A 17705-nucleotide genomic window follows, 5' to 3' on the forward strand; every position below is an offset into this window, starting at 1 on the left:
GTTCAGTGATTGGCAGAGCTGCATTATTGCTGCTGCTGCTGAAATGGGAGTTTTTCAGTGGTGAAACTTGGAGCCACTGATGAGATTGTATCATGGATGACTGCCGAAGGCCACTGTGGGTTAATAACATCCCTTCCAGACGGTTCATGGAGTGTCACGCCATGAGAAACATTCACAAACAGTAGCTCCTCATTTTAATGGCACTACTTCTTTTATAGATGAATCACTCCCCTAACTAATGGTACGCTTATTAGTTGTTTTTAGGAAAAAGAAATGAAAGAAAATTTGGAGTATGTAAATGTACGAGTAAGTAAATGTTATCATGAAATATTTGTTTCCAGAAATTGGGTTGTTTAAGAGATTTATCAAAAGAATATAAATCTGTACAGTGGACATTTTTGTCCTAAATGATTTAAGAGAGTAGTAAAAAAAAAAAAATGTTTTACATGCTACACAAAAACTAATATAAGCATCAAAGTTATTATTTTTTGCAAATCTTTAACATATTCAAGACTGAAAATCCCAACATTTATATATGTTATATGGAAAACAACTCAATTTGTGTTTTTATAAATAACATTTAGTAATGAAATTGGCATTTAAAGGGTTAAAATTCTCAAAATTGTTGAATATTTAGGCGTTAAAAAGCGTAATAAGATATTAATCTATTTTTGAAAGTGGACATTTTTGTCGTCTAATGACTCAAGAGTATGTTAATAGTTTTCACAGTGACCTATCAGAAAAAATACAATTTGAATTTCAAATTTTAGAAATTCAAATTACAAAATAAAGTACATACAGTAACACAGCCAAAATGATTAAGAGGGAAATCAGGATCATGACATCACCACCATGGTCAGATGAATAGGAACATGCTAGACAATATGTTCCTGAAGTCAATGTAGAGATGAAACACTTAGCTCTGAGACCATGTGATCAATTTTCTCCTCTGGTGAAGCAAAAGACTCTCAAAGAGGCATGGAAATGTACACAGTGCAGGAATATTGATGTGAGAATCAAAGAATCAATCAAAGAAGGCTGAACTTCCTGTTTTTTTCCCCCTCTGCTGCATGTTTTGGCTGCATCCTTCTCATACACCTCATTACCACTGGCATGAGTAATTACCAGAGAGCAACAGTGACAGTCTCCAGCAATATATTTAATGTTTGTTTCCAGCATTTTATTACTCGGCGAAACAAAACGAACGATTTGTGTCTTTGTTCGTGCTGAATTTTACGTCAGTACAATGCAAATTTTCACACAGATTTAACAGGAGGCTCGGATTAGAGACGCCGCTCGTACAACAACACAAATTTGCCAGATGTGGCTGCTCCTGTGTTCAGCAAATGGAAAAGCCAAACATTCACATGAGCACCGACACTTATGATAATTGGTTGAATTTGTTATGATTTGCAAATAGATGCTTTTAAACCTAACGGCCCCCGTTTTACATGCAGCCCAACAAAGCTGGCGTTGTTTTTTTAAGGCAGATATGATGGAGTTGTTATGTTGCTGTCAGGTTCCCATGTCTGTTCAAAGGTAACTCTAAACATATTCCACCAAGGTGTCAGCATACCTGGCTTTTAAAGGCAAATAGAAGTTTGTTGCCATTTCTAGCCAAAACGCAACAATGATCAACTGATAGAGTGCATACAGCCTTTTCGAGCATTACACTAATTACACTAACATTTCGAAAGATATTTCTAAAGATTTTTCCTCTCCTGTATGAGTGTACACTCCTAAGGCAGGGGTCTCCAACAAGTAGCTCGCAAGCTACCAGTAGCTCCCAGTCCAAGTAGCTCGCTAAGGTTTTAGTATAGAACATAAACCTGCTTACATCCGAGCCTCGACCTGGCAACCCTCGAACCGGCCCGACGAGCCCTTCAACTGTGAGCCGCTCGAACCAGACATGTCCAAGGGAACTCTTCTTCATTGGTAGGAATGTGACCCATTTCCTGCGTTTCAGACTTGTACCGCCACACGATGGTGAAGTGGGATACGACAGGGTACACCGGGGTCCATGCATGGCATGTGTGCGGAAGTATACCAGGGCCTTAAAGGACGAAACATTGAATCAATTGATTTAGAAAATAACAGATTAATAGACTTTTAAGAATTAAGTTATTAGATTGTTGAAGCTGAGTATTACTTATTTTTCTCACTCAGGCTGAATTTCATGTAAACTCGCTTGTAGACCGTTGACTGAACAATACACACTGGGAGGAGGAGGAGAAGGGATTTTGTAAAGATGAGGCTAAACATGGATGCAAATGTGTGTTTAGACCTCACACACAGACATTCCCCATCTACTGGTTTAATAAAACATGTGCGATCAATTCTTTGCCTACTCTTTTGCAAAGAAGCCCCACACTGTCACGCTCAACGTGTCCCTGTGCGTGTTACCCCCTCCCCCCCATCATTATCTGACTTTGAATCAAACAGTATGATTGTGTCATTATTTTAATGTTTAGTCTTCATGGATTCAAATAGATTGTTTCTAAAGTACCGTCTTGCATAAAAAGAGGAAGTTATGCAAAGCCAAGCAGTTAAATTGGAGTGTGTGCTTTTATTTATGCAAAGTGATCTCAGCGAGCTGTCAAACCGTCTCTACTGCTTAGTCTTTTTTAAGAAAAGCACACGTTCTCAATTAGCTCTTTGCTCTGGAGTTTTTGGAAGTTGTTCACAAAGTCAAACGCTTCTACTCAAACCCGATTTCATTTATTTCACATCCTACCTCCATTGTCGTCTGTAAATAATCAACTTTCACATCTGCCCTTCCAATGTCTCAAGTTTTTTTTTTGTTTTGTATTTTTTTACCTTCCATCCATCGTCAACCACCACAGACCTTTCCTGGCCACATTGTCCAACTTTGAGTCAATCCCCAGGCACTCCCAAGCCACCAAGGAGATATAATCTCTCCACCTAGTTCTTCATCTGCTCCAGGTCTCCTCCAAATTGGATGTCCCAGAACCACCTCAACTGACTCCTTTCCATGCAAAGGAGCAGTGGGTCTAGTCCGAGTCCCTCCGAAAGGCTAAGCTTTTCACCCATCTGAGAAAACCCATTTTGAAATAATTTAATTTTCAAAATGGTTCAATGTTCCATTGAAGAAAACTCCAAACTAGCAATTTAGGACATAAACGTATTACTGATGCTATCAATCAAGTGAATATTGGACACTGGTCATCCATGTCTTTGGACATGGAACATTAAAGTAAAGGGTCTTTATTGTCAATACTGAAATTGCACAATGAAGGAGTGTTATTGGAGGATATTAGAAGACCTTTTCTCCTTGTCAATTTTTATTTAATGTGGAAAATCAAAGACCATGAAGGCACCCCATATGGTTCCTTTGCCCATATACGTTGGAATGTGCAAGAAAAACACAAATGAAGTGAAAGGAACATTATAGAACAGTATTTCCTCAATCCTGGCCTGCAGGAGGCATGTGTTAGATGTTTCCCTGCTCCAACACACCTGATTGATTTCATCAACTTTCCATCATTAGTGTTTGAGATATTACCGTAGATGCAGGAGAAGAAAGGAGCTGTATAGCCACGCTTTTTCTCTTCTGGAACTGCTTTGAAGTTTCAAGCGTTGCAAGCCGGACGTAGCTCGCTAATCCATGGTAATGCACATTAATGTGGTTTCGGACCCCTGCGGAACTTACCAAATACAGATCTTTGCCCAGTAAAGGGTTAAAAATAAGTTTAATTTCCACCTCCTGGAGCACTGGCCCTTCAATATACTACATTAAAATGTATTTCTTTGTGCTAAAGGGCAAGATCCATCAATCAAACTTTACTTTTAATTGTGCTATGAATTTGCAAGTTTTTTTTTTTATGTGTGTGTGTGTTAAATTGATCTTTGTGTTTCTGCAGCTCACCGCTGTTGTTTTTGTTTAACGAGGCAACATTTGCATTTATATTGCTTTTAGAGCATGTGCATATACTGACTGTATGGTGTCGAGCCTGAGAAACTATCTCACAACTTTCAGTATCTAAATAGTCGGGGTGTCTGTATCAGGCAGTCGCAAAAATAAAGAGAATGACAGGTGGATTTCTATCTGAATTATTGAGCACTGCAGTGACATTAACTGTGAAACGTGCAAAACACAAAATCACAGGAGACCTTTGTCCTTTTTTTGTCCACAGGGTGTAGGAGCCGACCCTCACACTGCCTTGGCTTTGAACCCCTCCGACTCCAAACTGTACAAAGAGAAAGACGAGCGGCCTTCGCTCCAGCTCCACGAGTCGGACGAGATGAGCGTCAGGATAGGTAGAGCTGGGCCACACTCAGGCAAGCCTCCCTTCATATACCCACATCAACTGTTGTTACTAAACCATGCAGCCATTGCAGGTACGCGTGTGTTCTTGTCAACTGCAACAGTTTCTATCCATCGCTTGCCGATGCGCGACAAAAACGACATAAACACGAACCGCATTGGCTGCTCTTGCATGAAGCTTCTCTGATGGCTTCTTTTCACCTGTCTCTTTATTCTTAGATTCTTTTTTCACGTCCGTCTTCTTCTGGTGGTGGTGTTCCTCTAACTCTGGTGAAAGCTCTATTTGGGGCTCTAACGCACACGTCTCACATAATATATGTTATATTAAACCCAAACAGCACAGTGGGGGGAAAGCGAAAGGACACATAAATGCAGACAAACAACTCAAATGGAAGCGCAGACAAAGGGAAATTGTCATTCTCACGAGGAGGAAAGTGCGAACAAAACAAACACAGTGGAGACGGGTGGCTGGCGCAATGTGGCGACCGGCTCTTTCGGCGATAATAAGTTGTCGTGATATAAAATGAGAGCAGGAGGCGACAAGTCTGGATGAGTAAATGTTTCAGTCTAATCTCTTGGAGCGGTCACCACGTCCAGGATTCCTGCTTAGTGAGAAGTGAACGGGAGGTTATGGTTCTCGATTAAATATGTGGCGGATCTCGTCAGGTATCCACAAGTCTTCCACCACACACGAGAGAACACTTTTTTTTATTGGTTCTGCCCGGAAAGCACCGATGCGGTCACCCCAATTTTAAACGCACGATGCATCATTTCCGTCCCTCGATCAAAACGATAACCAAAGAGCTAGTTTGATGATGTCGGGAAGCAGCGAAGCGTTTGTGATCCGTTTGTGACGTAACATTCACAGTAAAATGAAAGGAAAAAAAAAAAAGGTCGTAGAGAATACTTCTTTCCTCCCTCTGATGTGTCATAGGAGTTTGGAGTTTGAAATGTTTTGACTAATGGTAGTGCAAAATATGTCACTGTATAACACTAGAGACTATATGGACTTCATTTGTTTATTAGTTTAGTTTACATTATAAATGGTAAATGACTTGTATTCATGTAGCACTTTTCTAGTCTTGATGACGAGACTAACCCTCATGTGGAGGTTAAAGCGGTAGAAGACGGATGGATGGATCCCGGAAAGCCGAGAAATAGAGCTTTGCGCCCTAATACAGGACTTTCTACACTGTTGAATATCGAAAGTGTAAGTTATCTTGGAAAAAAGGAGCAGAAGAACATTGTTTTGACCAGGCGACCTGAACATCATGCTGGTCATAAGAGAGTTAAATTCTTATTTGTGCTGCCAGGATGATTCTGCAGGTACCTCAGCAGGTTTGAAAACTGCTTTGTCATCTCTCACAGATACTGCCACATAATCTGAACTGAACATTCCTTGCAACCTTGTTGTTTCCGGATCACGTCCTTCTTTTAAATCTGAAATTCCTGTAGTCTGAGTTCAGATTTAGACACAAGGCTTTGGCAAGAAAGAAATACAGCTTTGACAATGAAACTGTGCAGAATAAGAGCCACTAAAAAAATGTGGCAGAATTCCCTCTGTCTGGAGGGAAGTGGTCTGACAAGGCGGGACTCAGGGAATCAGTCTGTCTGTGTGTCATCATTTCTGAATCCGTAGCGATGTGAGCCACTGCAGCTCCCCTCGTGTACATCCCATAACATCCCCAACACTTGCAGTTAAAGTTTTATTATGACTTTACTACAGTCCAAAAACAACATAATTGACCTCTGAGGGATGTTCCTGCCAGAGCACAGAGCTCCATTGTCTCCAGGTTTGACTTACCAGTGCATAATTATAAAGTTAAATGAATTAAAATAGCATGGGAAATTGTGTTGTGTTGTATTTTTTTGTTGTTGATACCTTTTGTGATGGTGTTGGCAGCACATCTGACTCTAATCTAATCTAATCTCACTCCTCTCCACTTCCACCGTTGTCAGCCTTGTGTCGGCTTTTAATGGTAATTGGAGACATTTTTTTTCCCCCACCAATTTAAATGTCAGGGGGAGGTGGAGACGGAGCTGCTGACTGTTAGACGTCAAGAGAGTGCCACTGAAGTTGTTTTAAGGATTGTATTATTGCTGGTGCACTATTATAACTTTTGGTGTTATAATGCACAGAAATCCATAAATGAAGGCGTCTTTTATGGTGTTTTGACTTTGATTGAGGTGTTTTTTTGGTAAAATGTCAAAAACTTTGGTCAAAAGAAGCTAAGTAATACGTTTCCCTCTGAGGGGTTCAGGACAGAACAATCTACAGTAGAGTGCACGTCTTTTATCCCAGTAAAAATCCTTTTTCATACCCAGAGGAATTTTGAACTCTTCCAGAAAACAGTGAGGGTTTTTTTTTGCCGAGCTTTTGAAGTAAGAGCCCCGAGACTGACTCATGAACTCTCTGCCAAGAGGAAACACGACAGGCAGGAGTCTTAAAGGGCCACTTCAGAAATACAGTTTATTGTTGTTTTTCTTTTACTTATTCCCAGAGATGAATGTGTTTATTTGATCATCACACAGTGGATCTGAGATCTTTGAAGGTGACTTCCTTCAAAGAAAATAAAAGCCCTACACTGCTATTTAGTAAATATTTAGTCTAAATAAAATTAAAAAAAATATTTTGGTTGAATGAGCTTTGCCATCCTGGGGAAAACGAGGCGTATTCTCAACCAGATACAATATAGGTTATATTATTCATTACTTTTACCCCATATTTGAGTTATGTATGAATGAATACAAGGATGAATAATCCCGGGTGTATAGTATATTGTGTAAATAGTTGGAGAGAGGATAAAGTAGTCGTTCAATTGCTGTTGTGTGTTCATAGGAACGGGGCAGGAACAGGAAAGTTTGAAATTCAAATTCTTAAATATAATATGTGTTGGATGAATAAATGATGATTGACTAATTCCCACTTTGGTCCTTGCTCAGAGAGTTGTTGGACAACAGCCACAGTGACAGTGAGGAGTCTCTGATTACAGCTCACGCTGCTGCTGCTGCTGCTGCTGTTTCTCAGTTAAACCTTAACATCATATAAACTGTGAATGTTTCGACAATAAAAGGGAGGAGAGAGGGAGTGATACTGCGTCTGCCACTGAGCTGTAATTGTCCTGTACGGCACGTATAATATTCATGTGGCTCAGTGATGACTTTCAAAGCTCCATGATAGCAATTTGTGAGTGAGGTGAGTTTTCATCTTCATTGTTGTTGTTTTTTTGGTTGTAAAAGAATTTACATCATGAGCTTGTTGACTTCAGCATCCACTCCTGGAACAAACTCAACAACCTGGAGATGGATGTCATTTCAATGAGGCTGTACTAAAAATCAGTGGTTCCCAAAGACTGGGTCGGGGACCCACAGATAAGTCACTGGAGATTTTTTTTAGTGTCCTCAAAAATTTTAATTAAGGATTTCTGTTTATATGTTTTAAATAACGTGCATAAAATAGTTTTGGCTCCTGTTTCCTATGTTAAAACGTATAATATTACGCTCTGTATATTATAAGGATATAAGAGTGTGTGTGTGAGTATAGAGACAGGTTTTCTCTTGAAAATGAGACTCGTGTCTCAATGGGATAACCTATATAAATAAAGCTTAAATAAGAGTCTCATATATCCTTTTTTATATCTCATATATCCAATCTTGTGACATTTTTTTTCATTTTCACTGACAATATAAACCATGGGTGTCAAACGTACGGCCCGCGGGTCACAACCAACCCACATGAGGGTACAATCCGGCCCGCAGTCTAATCATCATGATCATTTGGAGATCTTGTTGTTGACAGGATATGCGATATAAAAATAATCATAATGTTGACTCAATAACACATACGTAGACGAAAATACGCATTTTATAAAGCCTGAAGATGTGACCTAGAAACACACACCCCCAGGATGTCCTCATAAGGAGTATGTAAGTGCATCACACAAATTTGCTCTTGTCATGATGACAAGAGCATGATTTGTGATTTGGGTCAGGACAGCTTTTTAAAAAAATGGGTCTCCATGTAGAAAGTTTGGGAAACACTGCAGTGGATGATTGACACCGGTTGGCTCTCCGTCACCGCTCGATGCACGTTCTCCCAGGCTAAAGATTGTCTGCGAGCGAGGTTGTCTCATTAAACACCTCGGTGAACGTCACTCAGAATCAATTCCTATAACATTTGAGCGACACACTCACTCACTCACACTTTTCTCTTCCCTTCTCCTCTCATCTCTTCATTCTCTTCCAGTGTCCTGGAGTTATCATCAGATCAGGATTCTTCCATCTGTGCTGTTTTCAGGTCTGATTGGTGCTGGGTGTCTTTAGGCGTCGTCTCCTCCGCTCTTTAGCTTCATTTCCAATGAAATCGCTTCTTCTTTTTTTTCCACGGCTTCTTGCCTTCAAACGCCTCCCTCTGTGAGCAGTAACAAACTCTGCAGCCATTTTCAGAAGATAGAACAAACCAAATGTCCCACTGGGCTCTTCTGATGTGTGGTATATGACTGTGGATGGAATGTCTTGCCCTTTTTTTCTTCTTTCTTTTTTACTTTATTCAGATTTATGGAATAGGATGTTAGCAGTTTGACACTTCCGTGAAATTGCCCCCTGTTCTCAGACAGTTTATGAATTGATTTTCTGCTCTCGGAAAACAACTTTAAGAGGCTCCCCACTCATCCAACTGTCCAAAGTGCTTCAGAGCAATCAGTGGCACAGAGAGGAGAAGAAATTATTTTTGAAAGGATTTTCAAATTGTGAGGCCACTTTCCCATTAGAAGTGTGTATCTTAGCCTGAGATTAGATGGATTTTTAGCCCCTGAATGTCATAGGTGACAAAGCAGATAAATTGATTTCACAATATTGGTTAAAATCGCGCACATTTCTCTCTATTTTAAACATCTTAAGACTGGCGGGCGACATATTAAATTAATGTTCGGGGGGGATTAAGAAATCGATTAACAATTAAACAAAGCAGGAAAACCTGCTGTTCCTGCAGGACGACCGTGGCAACACAAAGCAACAAAAACACCCCGGTAACCTGTGCCTCTGACAGCTCGTGAAGCAATTAAGTGGCATTCGGGGGCCTACTTGTAGTGAAAACATGTTCTTTCTCATGTTTAATAGATCAGACGGGCACTTCCTGCTGTTGTTGGTTATCTGAAGTGGCAAGAACCCACCTCCCGAAAAGCTTGTAAAACCAATCAAGGATGCAGCCGTTGACCTATTCACAATTGCATGCGCACAAAAACTATTCCAGTTCCTACTCATACTTAATACATGGCTTCCTAAATAATTCAGCCGGCATTAGGAGAAATCAAAGTGTGCCTCATGGCGTTTATTTTGGGTCTTTGAAACGTGACATATGGGCAAATAGAATTAGGCAGAAATGTCTCTGCACATCCAAAGTGGGAAAAACACTGAGCAGTATATGAGTCAAAGTTAGTTATGTTTGTCTTTTCCGGGCAAAAGCTGCAGCCCTGTCTGACAGAGGAAGCAAAACATCAGGGGGAAAAGTTCCCAAAAGGGTTAGAATGATAGCAGTGCATGATACGGGACAATAAATATAGCCACCTGAATGTTGTTAACCTTAATTTTAATACACAAACAACACTAACCTCGGGTAAAATCCACCCTGAAAAATATTTTACCCTCAATCACCCATGACCCATAATCGTTATTGTTCCAGAGTTAGATGTTCTCAGTAACATAAAACAACAGGTTTGTTGCTGTTGTTTTATGTTACCTGAGGGTGTCGTGATATCAATGTTCCTTTAATGAACATTTCCGTTCATCCCATAAATCTCGTACATACACACAACATAGTTCTCAAGATGCTCCATAGTGCCTCTAGTGGTCAGAAATCGCCCTTCTGGGGGTACATTAAAATGCAGTTTTATGTTTCTTTCCTTTAATCACAAACACTTAAGGCAGAAGGTTACAGTCGGAGACATTGTTTTGTCTTCAGCCTTCTCCCATTAGCCGTCGGTTGCTATGGACACAAGATCGCAAACGTGGTTACAGCGGCGGCTCGAAGCGCCATGTGCAACACAAACAGTGTTTACTGTGTTTAAGAACGATGTGTCCATATGTAAACAAGGTTGATGCAAACCTATCATCATCTGCGTTAAAATGTGGGTCACGGCTACTTTTTGTTTTGATTGTGTTAGTGCAGGAAATGTGTAATTATACATAATCGAGAATGGATTTTATGCAAGACCGGTTCAATACCAGACAAGGGTCCAGACAAGGTCCTTAGTTTCCCTCATCTACAGCATTATTGGTCTGATGGCTGCTATATTTTCCCCCGCTGTGACTCTAATTGACCAGACCAGTTTATTGCCTTGGGGCTTTTCCTGGCTGAAAAACAATGTAAATAAAAAAAGCAACACAAAGTCCATATTCCTGTGTATATTTCACTTTTCTCTACTGCAGTGTTGGGTAACCCACAAAAGTTTTCTTTTTCTTCAAACAAGTTCACATGATGTCTACCAACAGTCAGTGGTAATTCCTGTCTTTTTGTCCATTCAAGTCGTTTTACAGTCACAACACTTTTAAGTAACGTGTTTCTTTTTCGTTGAGATTTCACTCAGGAAGTGGATGAAAGTCCAATTTTAGTCGGACTAAGACAATAATTCGGTTTTCTTAATGTTGTGTAAACACGTTAGTCCGGTTAAAACCGAGCTAGTCTTAGTCGGACTAACATATCTGGATAATGCGATTCATAGTCTGATTACTCCTACATGTATGCGCTTAATCGGACTGTAGTCGGAATTCCCTTCCCTCCCCGGTCTTTGACCCGAAAGTGGAGAAAGGAGATGACGTATTAACTGTGATGACGGCATCTTTCTTCGGACGTACAATAAATCTATTTTCTCCTCTGCATGTATACCCAGACGCGACAAGTTGTCCGATGGCCTGTCTTAGTCAGACTATGACCTTAGCTTGATTAAGCTGTGCATGTAAACGTACTGAATGAAAAAAAATCTTCAGAGTGCAATGCTCATACGGTAAGTCAAGTGTAGTATGTAACCAACGCACTCTATGCACTGCACTTTATTTGTGTTATTGCAGCAGCTAAATGACAAGCTTCTCCTCATGAGTATAGTATTGTAAAGAATTGGCTCTACATAGCGTCATCTGTCAGCTAGTTTTGACCAGTTTACAAGGAATTCTAATTGTACTTGTGAAGATATAAATAATCTCAGCTGCTCTTGCTGTTGGTTTGTTTGATTTAAATTGAATTCATTTCGATGGAGAGCGCTCCTTTGTTCAGGCGGAAGGTTTGATAAAGGAAATGGATGTTCCCCAGTATAGAGAGAGACTAAAGACATGATGTGCATCTCCCCTCCTGCATTATTATTATTATTATTGTTGTTTATATTGCGATTCTTCCGCTGCCTTTGTCCTGTCCCTCCTTTTTGCCACACAGATGTAAAGACGGCAGAGTGCAAACAAGTTCTGTGAGAATGAAAAGTGTTGCAGTTAATTACTCGGAAGAATTCTTTGTGAACTCTCTCCATGTCTTCATTGTTCGCCGCCTCTGCAAGTTTCCTGGCAGACACTTAATCAGCAGATTGTACAACAGGAAGAAAAGCCTGTGGCTCCTCGACTCTTTTTTTTTATTATTATTTTCACCGAGAGGCTAATAGATCTAATCTTTTCTCTTCTTCAAACTTTGCTTTTTTAGCCATGTAAATCAAATGGTCTCCAACTATTTGAGGGAGTGTGAGCCTTCACATTCAGATTTTATTGAGTCTCCTCGCCAAAAACCTAAGGCATTTTACATAATTAATGATTTTTTGGGGGGGGAGGGGGGAGGCACACTGATGGAAGGCTCACAGACGAAACAAGACGATGCTTTTCATGCAGCCAGTTCTTTGTGAGCTGTGTGTCTTTTGCAGTTGAGCGCTGAGAGCCAGGCATGGCAAGGTATCAGGAGAATGCAATTAAAGCTCTACAATGTCACCTCCTCTGGCCTGCATGCCATCGAAAAACACGGCATCGCTGGGGCGCTATGCTGACAAGAATCTGATGCACGGAGATAGAGAGTGTCATCTTCCTTGGGCAAGGCACTTAACCCCACATTGCTCCTGAGTGTGATGGGTCATCGAGTCTAGTAATATGACGAGTATTAGGAACACACTGCAATGGGTCGTAATATTATGAGAATAAAGTCATAATATTATGAGAATAAATTCATAATATTATGAGAATAAAGTCATAATATTATGAAAATAAAGTCGGAATTTGACATGAAACAAGTCGTAATTTTATGAGAATAAACTCGTAATATTAAAAAAGTCATAATATTACGAGAATTAAGTCGTAATATCCCAAGAATAAAGTTGTGATATAAGAATAAAGTCGTATTATTACAAGAATAAAGTCATAATGTCAGAATAAAGTTGTAATTTTCCAAGAATAAAGTCATAATATTAAGAGAATTAGGTTGTAACTTTACAAGAATAAAGTCTTAACTTTACAAGAATAAAGTCGTAACTTTACAAGAATAAAGTCGCAACATTCCAAGAATAAAGTTGTAATATTACAGGAATAAACTCTTAATTTTATGAGAATAAAGTGGTAATATTACAGGAATAAGAATGTAATATTATGAGAATAAAGTCGTAATATTACAAGAACAAATCGTAATTTTTACAAGAATAAACTCATAATATTCAGGAATAAACTAGTAATTTTATGAGAATAAAGTCATAACTTAAGATCACTTTGTTTAAGCAATAGATCCGGTAAATACTGTTCCAACTTTAACAAGATATCGGCAGTGATATCATGAAGATAAGTGGCCCAAAAAATAATAATAATAAGCACTAAACCCTCAGATAATTGGTTAAAATTAGAGAAAACTGATGAGATAATCTTTGCTTATGTGGTCTAAGTGTAATGACTCCAAACCCTAAGCGGCAGAACTCATTCATAGATGCACAAGTTATAAAAGTCCACGTACAGTAGAGCGCGGATAAAGAATGAGTAATAATAATGTGCCATCGTTTAATTTTAATCCCACGTCTTCTCTGCCCATGTTTCTAACACGGTTAGAGGGCGTTGGTAAATGATGGAAATTGCGCCTCGGGAGGTCGATGTGAAAATAAATATTGCATTTCCATAGAGATCGTTTATGACACATATTGTCTTTGTGCCTCGCAGACAAAAATGTTTCTATGAATGATGATGATGTGTGTAGGTCTTCAGGGCCGTGAGGGAAATCTGATGCAAACTGAAAATATGTCTGAATCTCTATGTCCCAGTCTCATACATGCTGCGTTGAAGGTCAAGGGAAAAAGAGACAGACGCAGACAGAAAGAGGTGGAAACTGACAGTTATGTATCCGCCATGTTCGGGTGCGTTTATTGGGCCTGATGTCCACAGAGTTTCAAAGTCTCCCTTCAAAGTTTTGTGCTTGTTTTTCAAATAACCTCCAATCACAAATAAATGTAATTGAAAATGTGTCCGATTTTTACCACGGGCAGCCAGCGTTTCCCACCAAGGGAACATATTTTTGGAACATGGAGGAAATCAGACACTGAAGACGCAGGAAATTGCAGATTTGTGTCTGTTTGTTATTGCACTCTGTGGATGAACCAAAAAAATCACATACACACAATCTGTGTAGCCGCTGTTTACTGCCTTGAGAACATTAGAGCACCAGCACGAGTCACACTTCTCAAACCAGACGCGGTCCTTGTAAGCTACATTGAGTTTCTGTTGCTTTGTCCCTGACCGCAGCTGTTGCCATGGCTACTGCTTGTTTTCTCCACTGATTGGCACATGCAGGAGGTGTTAAATAAAAACATACATGGTGCTACACATGTAATCGGACTGAACCTGACCAAAACCTTAATCAGATGCTAAACAAATAGTCGAATTTTGGGTTACATAGGGTTCCAACACTGACGGCAGGCGTTCATAAAGCAGTGTTTGTTTAAATCAATTGATAAATTATCTTTTAATAGGCCTTGGTCACAGGAAAGGTTTTGACACACTGCAGCAGAAAAGCAATTAAGGGAGCGGAAATCCATTTTGGCGTCGTCGTGCTGCACACATTAGCTCGTCCTTATGGAAAAGTGGGGCCAATTATAACGGCATAATCTTGAGATAGACGTTTATTGTCAGTAGAGAGACGTTCATTGTTGCTGTCGTACAAGGACAGTGGAATCGTGATGTGATGTTCGTCACACGAGGCATGTATCTTGTTGTTGCCAGAGGGTGGAATAATATCTCCTGCTAGCAAACCATTCATGTGGTTTCATGTGAGGCCAGGCCCTAAATGGGAGCACGACATGTGTTATGTGTGCTGCTACAGTCGGACCTTCGTAGCAGTTGGTGCACGGGCCCTAAAAACGCCAACGGTGAACTTCTGCTTTGATCCCTTATCAGCATCATTAGCATCAGCCGCTGAAAACAAGAAATCTGGAGTGTTTCTCCTCTCTTGTCTGTGTGTGTGTTACACTTGCACTGATTAGCACTTTCTGTTTTGTGTCTTTTGAAAGCAAACTTCGAGGAAGCGATAAGGGAACAAACAGAGGCAGAGACAGATGGACGGCCAGGCAGGTGGGAATAGGATGCAGATTAGCATCTTTGATGCGCTGCAGGAGATTAAATCTTGTGACATAATAAAAATCTTCATGTTTGCTACAGCCTTCCTGATCCATGGGGAACATGGATCAGTGCCTTTCCTAGACTAATAGTGACAGTACATTTTCTTTACCGTGACTTTTGTTCAAAGAATAAACAGACAGAGCGACAATAAAAACAGACCAAAGATGAGAAGAGAAAAGGTGAAGGAACCAAAAGAAATGTCATCCTTTTAACAAGAACAGAGGGACATTTTGACATTTTGTGACCATTTGTTTCCCTAGAAGACTCGATCGCTTTCATGACCAAAAGAGTGAGACGTGAAGTCAGTGCAGTGTCTGGGCTCAACTTTTTTAGAGCGTTTGGGCGTCCAGAGGGATTTTGGTCTTTGGTGTTGAAAGCGAGCTAGCTGAGGTGCTTCAAACGTCTGATCACGATGTCTCCTGGGTTCCTCCCACTGGAGGGAGCAGGAAAACCTGGGGAATCGACGTATTTCATGTTCCATATGGCTTTGAAACTACAGGGGGAGCTGGAGATACCTTGGCAGAAGGATTTCTCTCTTCTGAGTCTGTGTAGCCCCACGATCCAACCTCAGGGACGCAGAAGAAAATGAATGAGACTGTCCGTCAACGAAAGGGAGCTATGTTTCTTATGCAGGAATTTAAAATAGGCTCCCCTAGTGGTAGATTAAATAACAGCAATCTGGCACAGTTGGCGTGCCGTCGTCACGTACCTTCAATGAGGTTTCCACCGGCAGTTTGCCTCGTGGTTAAAGCATTTAACTTTGCCGTGATCAACGTGGGTTCAACTTCCACGGTGAGCCACCGTCTTTTTTGGCCCTCACCCTAACCTCACTCCTTCTGTGGGCCCTAATCCTAAAAGATTAAAAACGTACCTTTATGGGTCGTATTCTGGGGTTGACCAAAAGGAGGAAGTGTGGTTTTATTATGACTGCTGGGTTTGTTTAATTCACATTCTGTTACAGAGTCGGATTAAATTTGACCAGTTTTTTTATTTGATTTTTTTTTACTCTTAAAACTTGACAGAAACACAGTAAAGAGCAGAGTAGGGCTCTTTTTTTTATTAATTTCTTTGAAGGAAGTGGTTTTGACGTCCACTTTTTGACAATTTTATTTATTTCTTTTCAATCCCAACTCCCTCTGTTGTTGTCAGAATGAGACGTGTGTCTCAGATCCACACTGTCTGATGATCAAATGACTGAATTCGTCTCTGGAAATAAGTAAAAACAAATGTATATTTCTATACATTTTAGTGAAGATAAAGAACAAGGAAAGAAAAACCTGGATACAACAAAATCTAAAGACGTTAACAGCTTAAATTCATACAATTTAAAGATTTTAAACAAGGTCACATTTGTCCCAGTTAGTTTATTTGGTGTTTTCAATGTCGTATTGTCAACAGTAAGATGTGTGGAAAGGAAACTTTGAAAGAAAATCATCCTGTTGGGGGAAAAATATGTAACCTTGAAAGTTGTCCAGGGGGGAAATTTTGATTTCTATTTGATTATTAACATGTCCGTGTTGCAAAGGCCTCTAACAGGAAGCATCTGTTTGGGTTCTTAGATTTTTCATAAACGGCGTCTAACCAATATTGCGACGCACGTCGTCATCATCCCACTGGGCTGATTCCAACACTTTGTCCTGCCGGTGAAAAGCAATTAGCGGCGTAAAGGTGATAACGGTGAAAATGTTGGATGAATTGATGGTGACTGCAGAGAGGTTTCCTAGGAGACGAACGACGTTTTCGGCTCAGTCATGTGTCGACTTCTCTGTGATTACATGATTTCATTTCTGTTTTTTTTTCTTTTTTTAGCAAGAGAAGATATTTCATGACTGGAGGTGTGTGTGTGTGGTGAATTACATTTTTTGCGTGTGTGAATGTGTGTAATCGGGGTCAGTTGCCTAGCAACAATGGCCAAAGGATGTATGACAGTTGAGTTATTTTGTCTTGTCTCGTGTCTTTCCCTGACCGTTCCATTCAGCCGTTGACTGTGAAGTTTGAAGTTTGATGTGCAGCTTTGTTTTTAATCTCTCGTATTTGCCACGTGACGCAGACAGTAAGTGTTTCAAATTCTGGAGACAAATTTCGGTGATCTGACATCTTCTGACAGTCCACTGGTGCCTGTGTTTTCTTCCCACTTCTCCAGATGGCTGCACCAACTATGACAGACATGTGTGTTGTCAGTGTGTGTGTGTGAAAGACAGAGCAGCTTAAAGGCTGAGTGAATCAATAACAACAGCTCTACAGTATAAGACCCCGGTACAAAACACTGTATTTTAGATCTTTATCCTATGATGAGAAGTCCAATAAAGTCTGATCTACCACTGTTTACTGTGTTCAACAAGTAAACAATGAGTCTCTCCATTTCCAAGTGTCCTAAATACATTGCCTCCTCCATTTTCTCCCGTCTTCCTTGAAGAGTCCTTCATCTTTGCTCTCAGTTTGAACTGAATACAGAGCTTTTTACGAGTTTGTTTGTACGTATGTGCTGTATATAACCGTAGCCGCTTTTGTTACTCGCCGACATTAATTCCCGAACCCTTTTTCAAGGCAATGCCGCTGCGATCTTTTGAGCCACGCTGTCCTTTACCCCCTGGATGTTTTGCCCTTGCATTTCTTTGCTTTTCTTTCCGTGTGGATGTGAGAGCGACATAAATGTTACTGAAAGAAACCGAGCCGGAGCGAGCGAGGGATGGGACTCAAGGCTCCGCGGGTGAAATAGTTGATTAAGTCATTCACAGAGAGTTCTGGCTGATGCATTCAGTCAAAACATTAGATGTACATTATTGCATACATAATTATACATAAT

At 40.2% G+C, this 17705-nt stretch overlaps 1 protein-coding gene across 2 annotated transcripts in view; it reads left to right on the forward strand.

Moving 5' to 3' along the window:
• Positions 1-17705, forward strand: part of LOC122759103 (zinc transporter ZIP11-like) — a 91343-nt gene that overhangs the window by 54419 nt on the left and 19219 nt on the right. Inside the window, exon 5 of one of the 2 annotated variants that reach the window (XM_044013656.1) lies at positions 4155-4299. In XM_044013656.1, the coding sequence (XP_043869591.1) occupies positions 4155-4299 (145 nt within the window). The remainder of the gene's footprint in view (positions 1-4154; positions 4300-17705) is intronic. The other variant, XM_044013657.1, reaches the window with a different exon arrangement.

This window comes from Solea senegalensis, linkage group LG18 (assembly GCF_019176455.1).
Source record: "Solea senegalensis isolate Sse05_10M linkage group LG18, IFAPA_SoseM_1, whole genome shotgun sequence".
Lineage (NCBI taxonomy): Eukaryota > Metazoa > Chordata > Actinopteri > Pleuronectiformes > Soleidae > Solea > Solea senegalensis.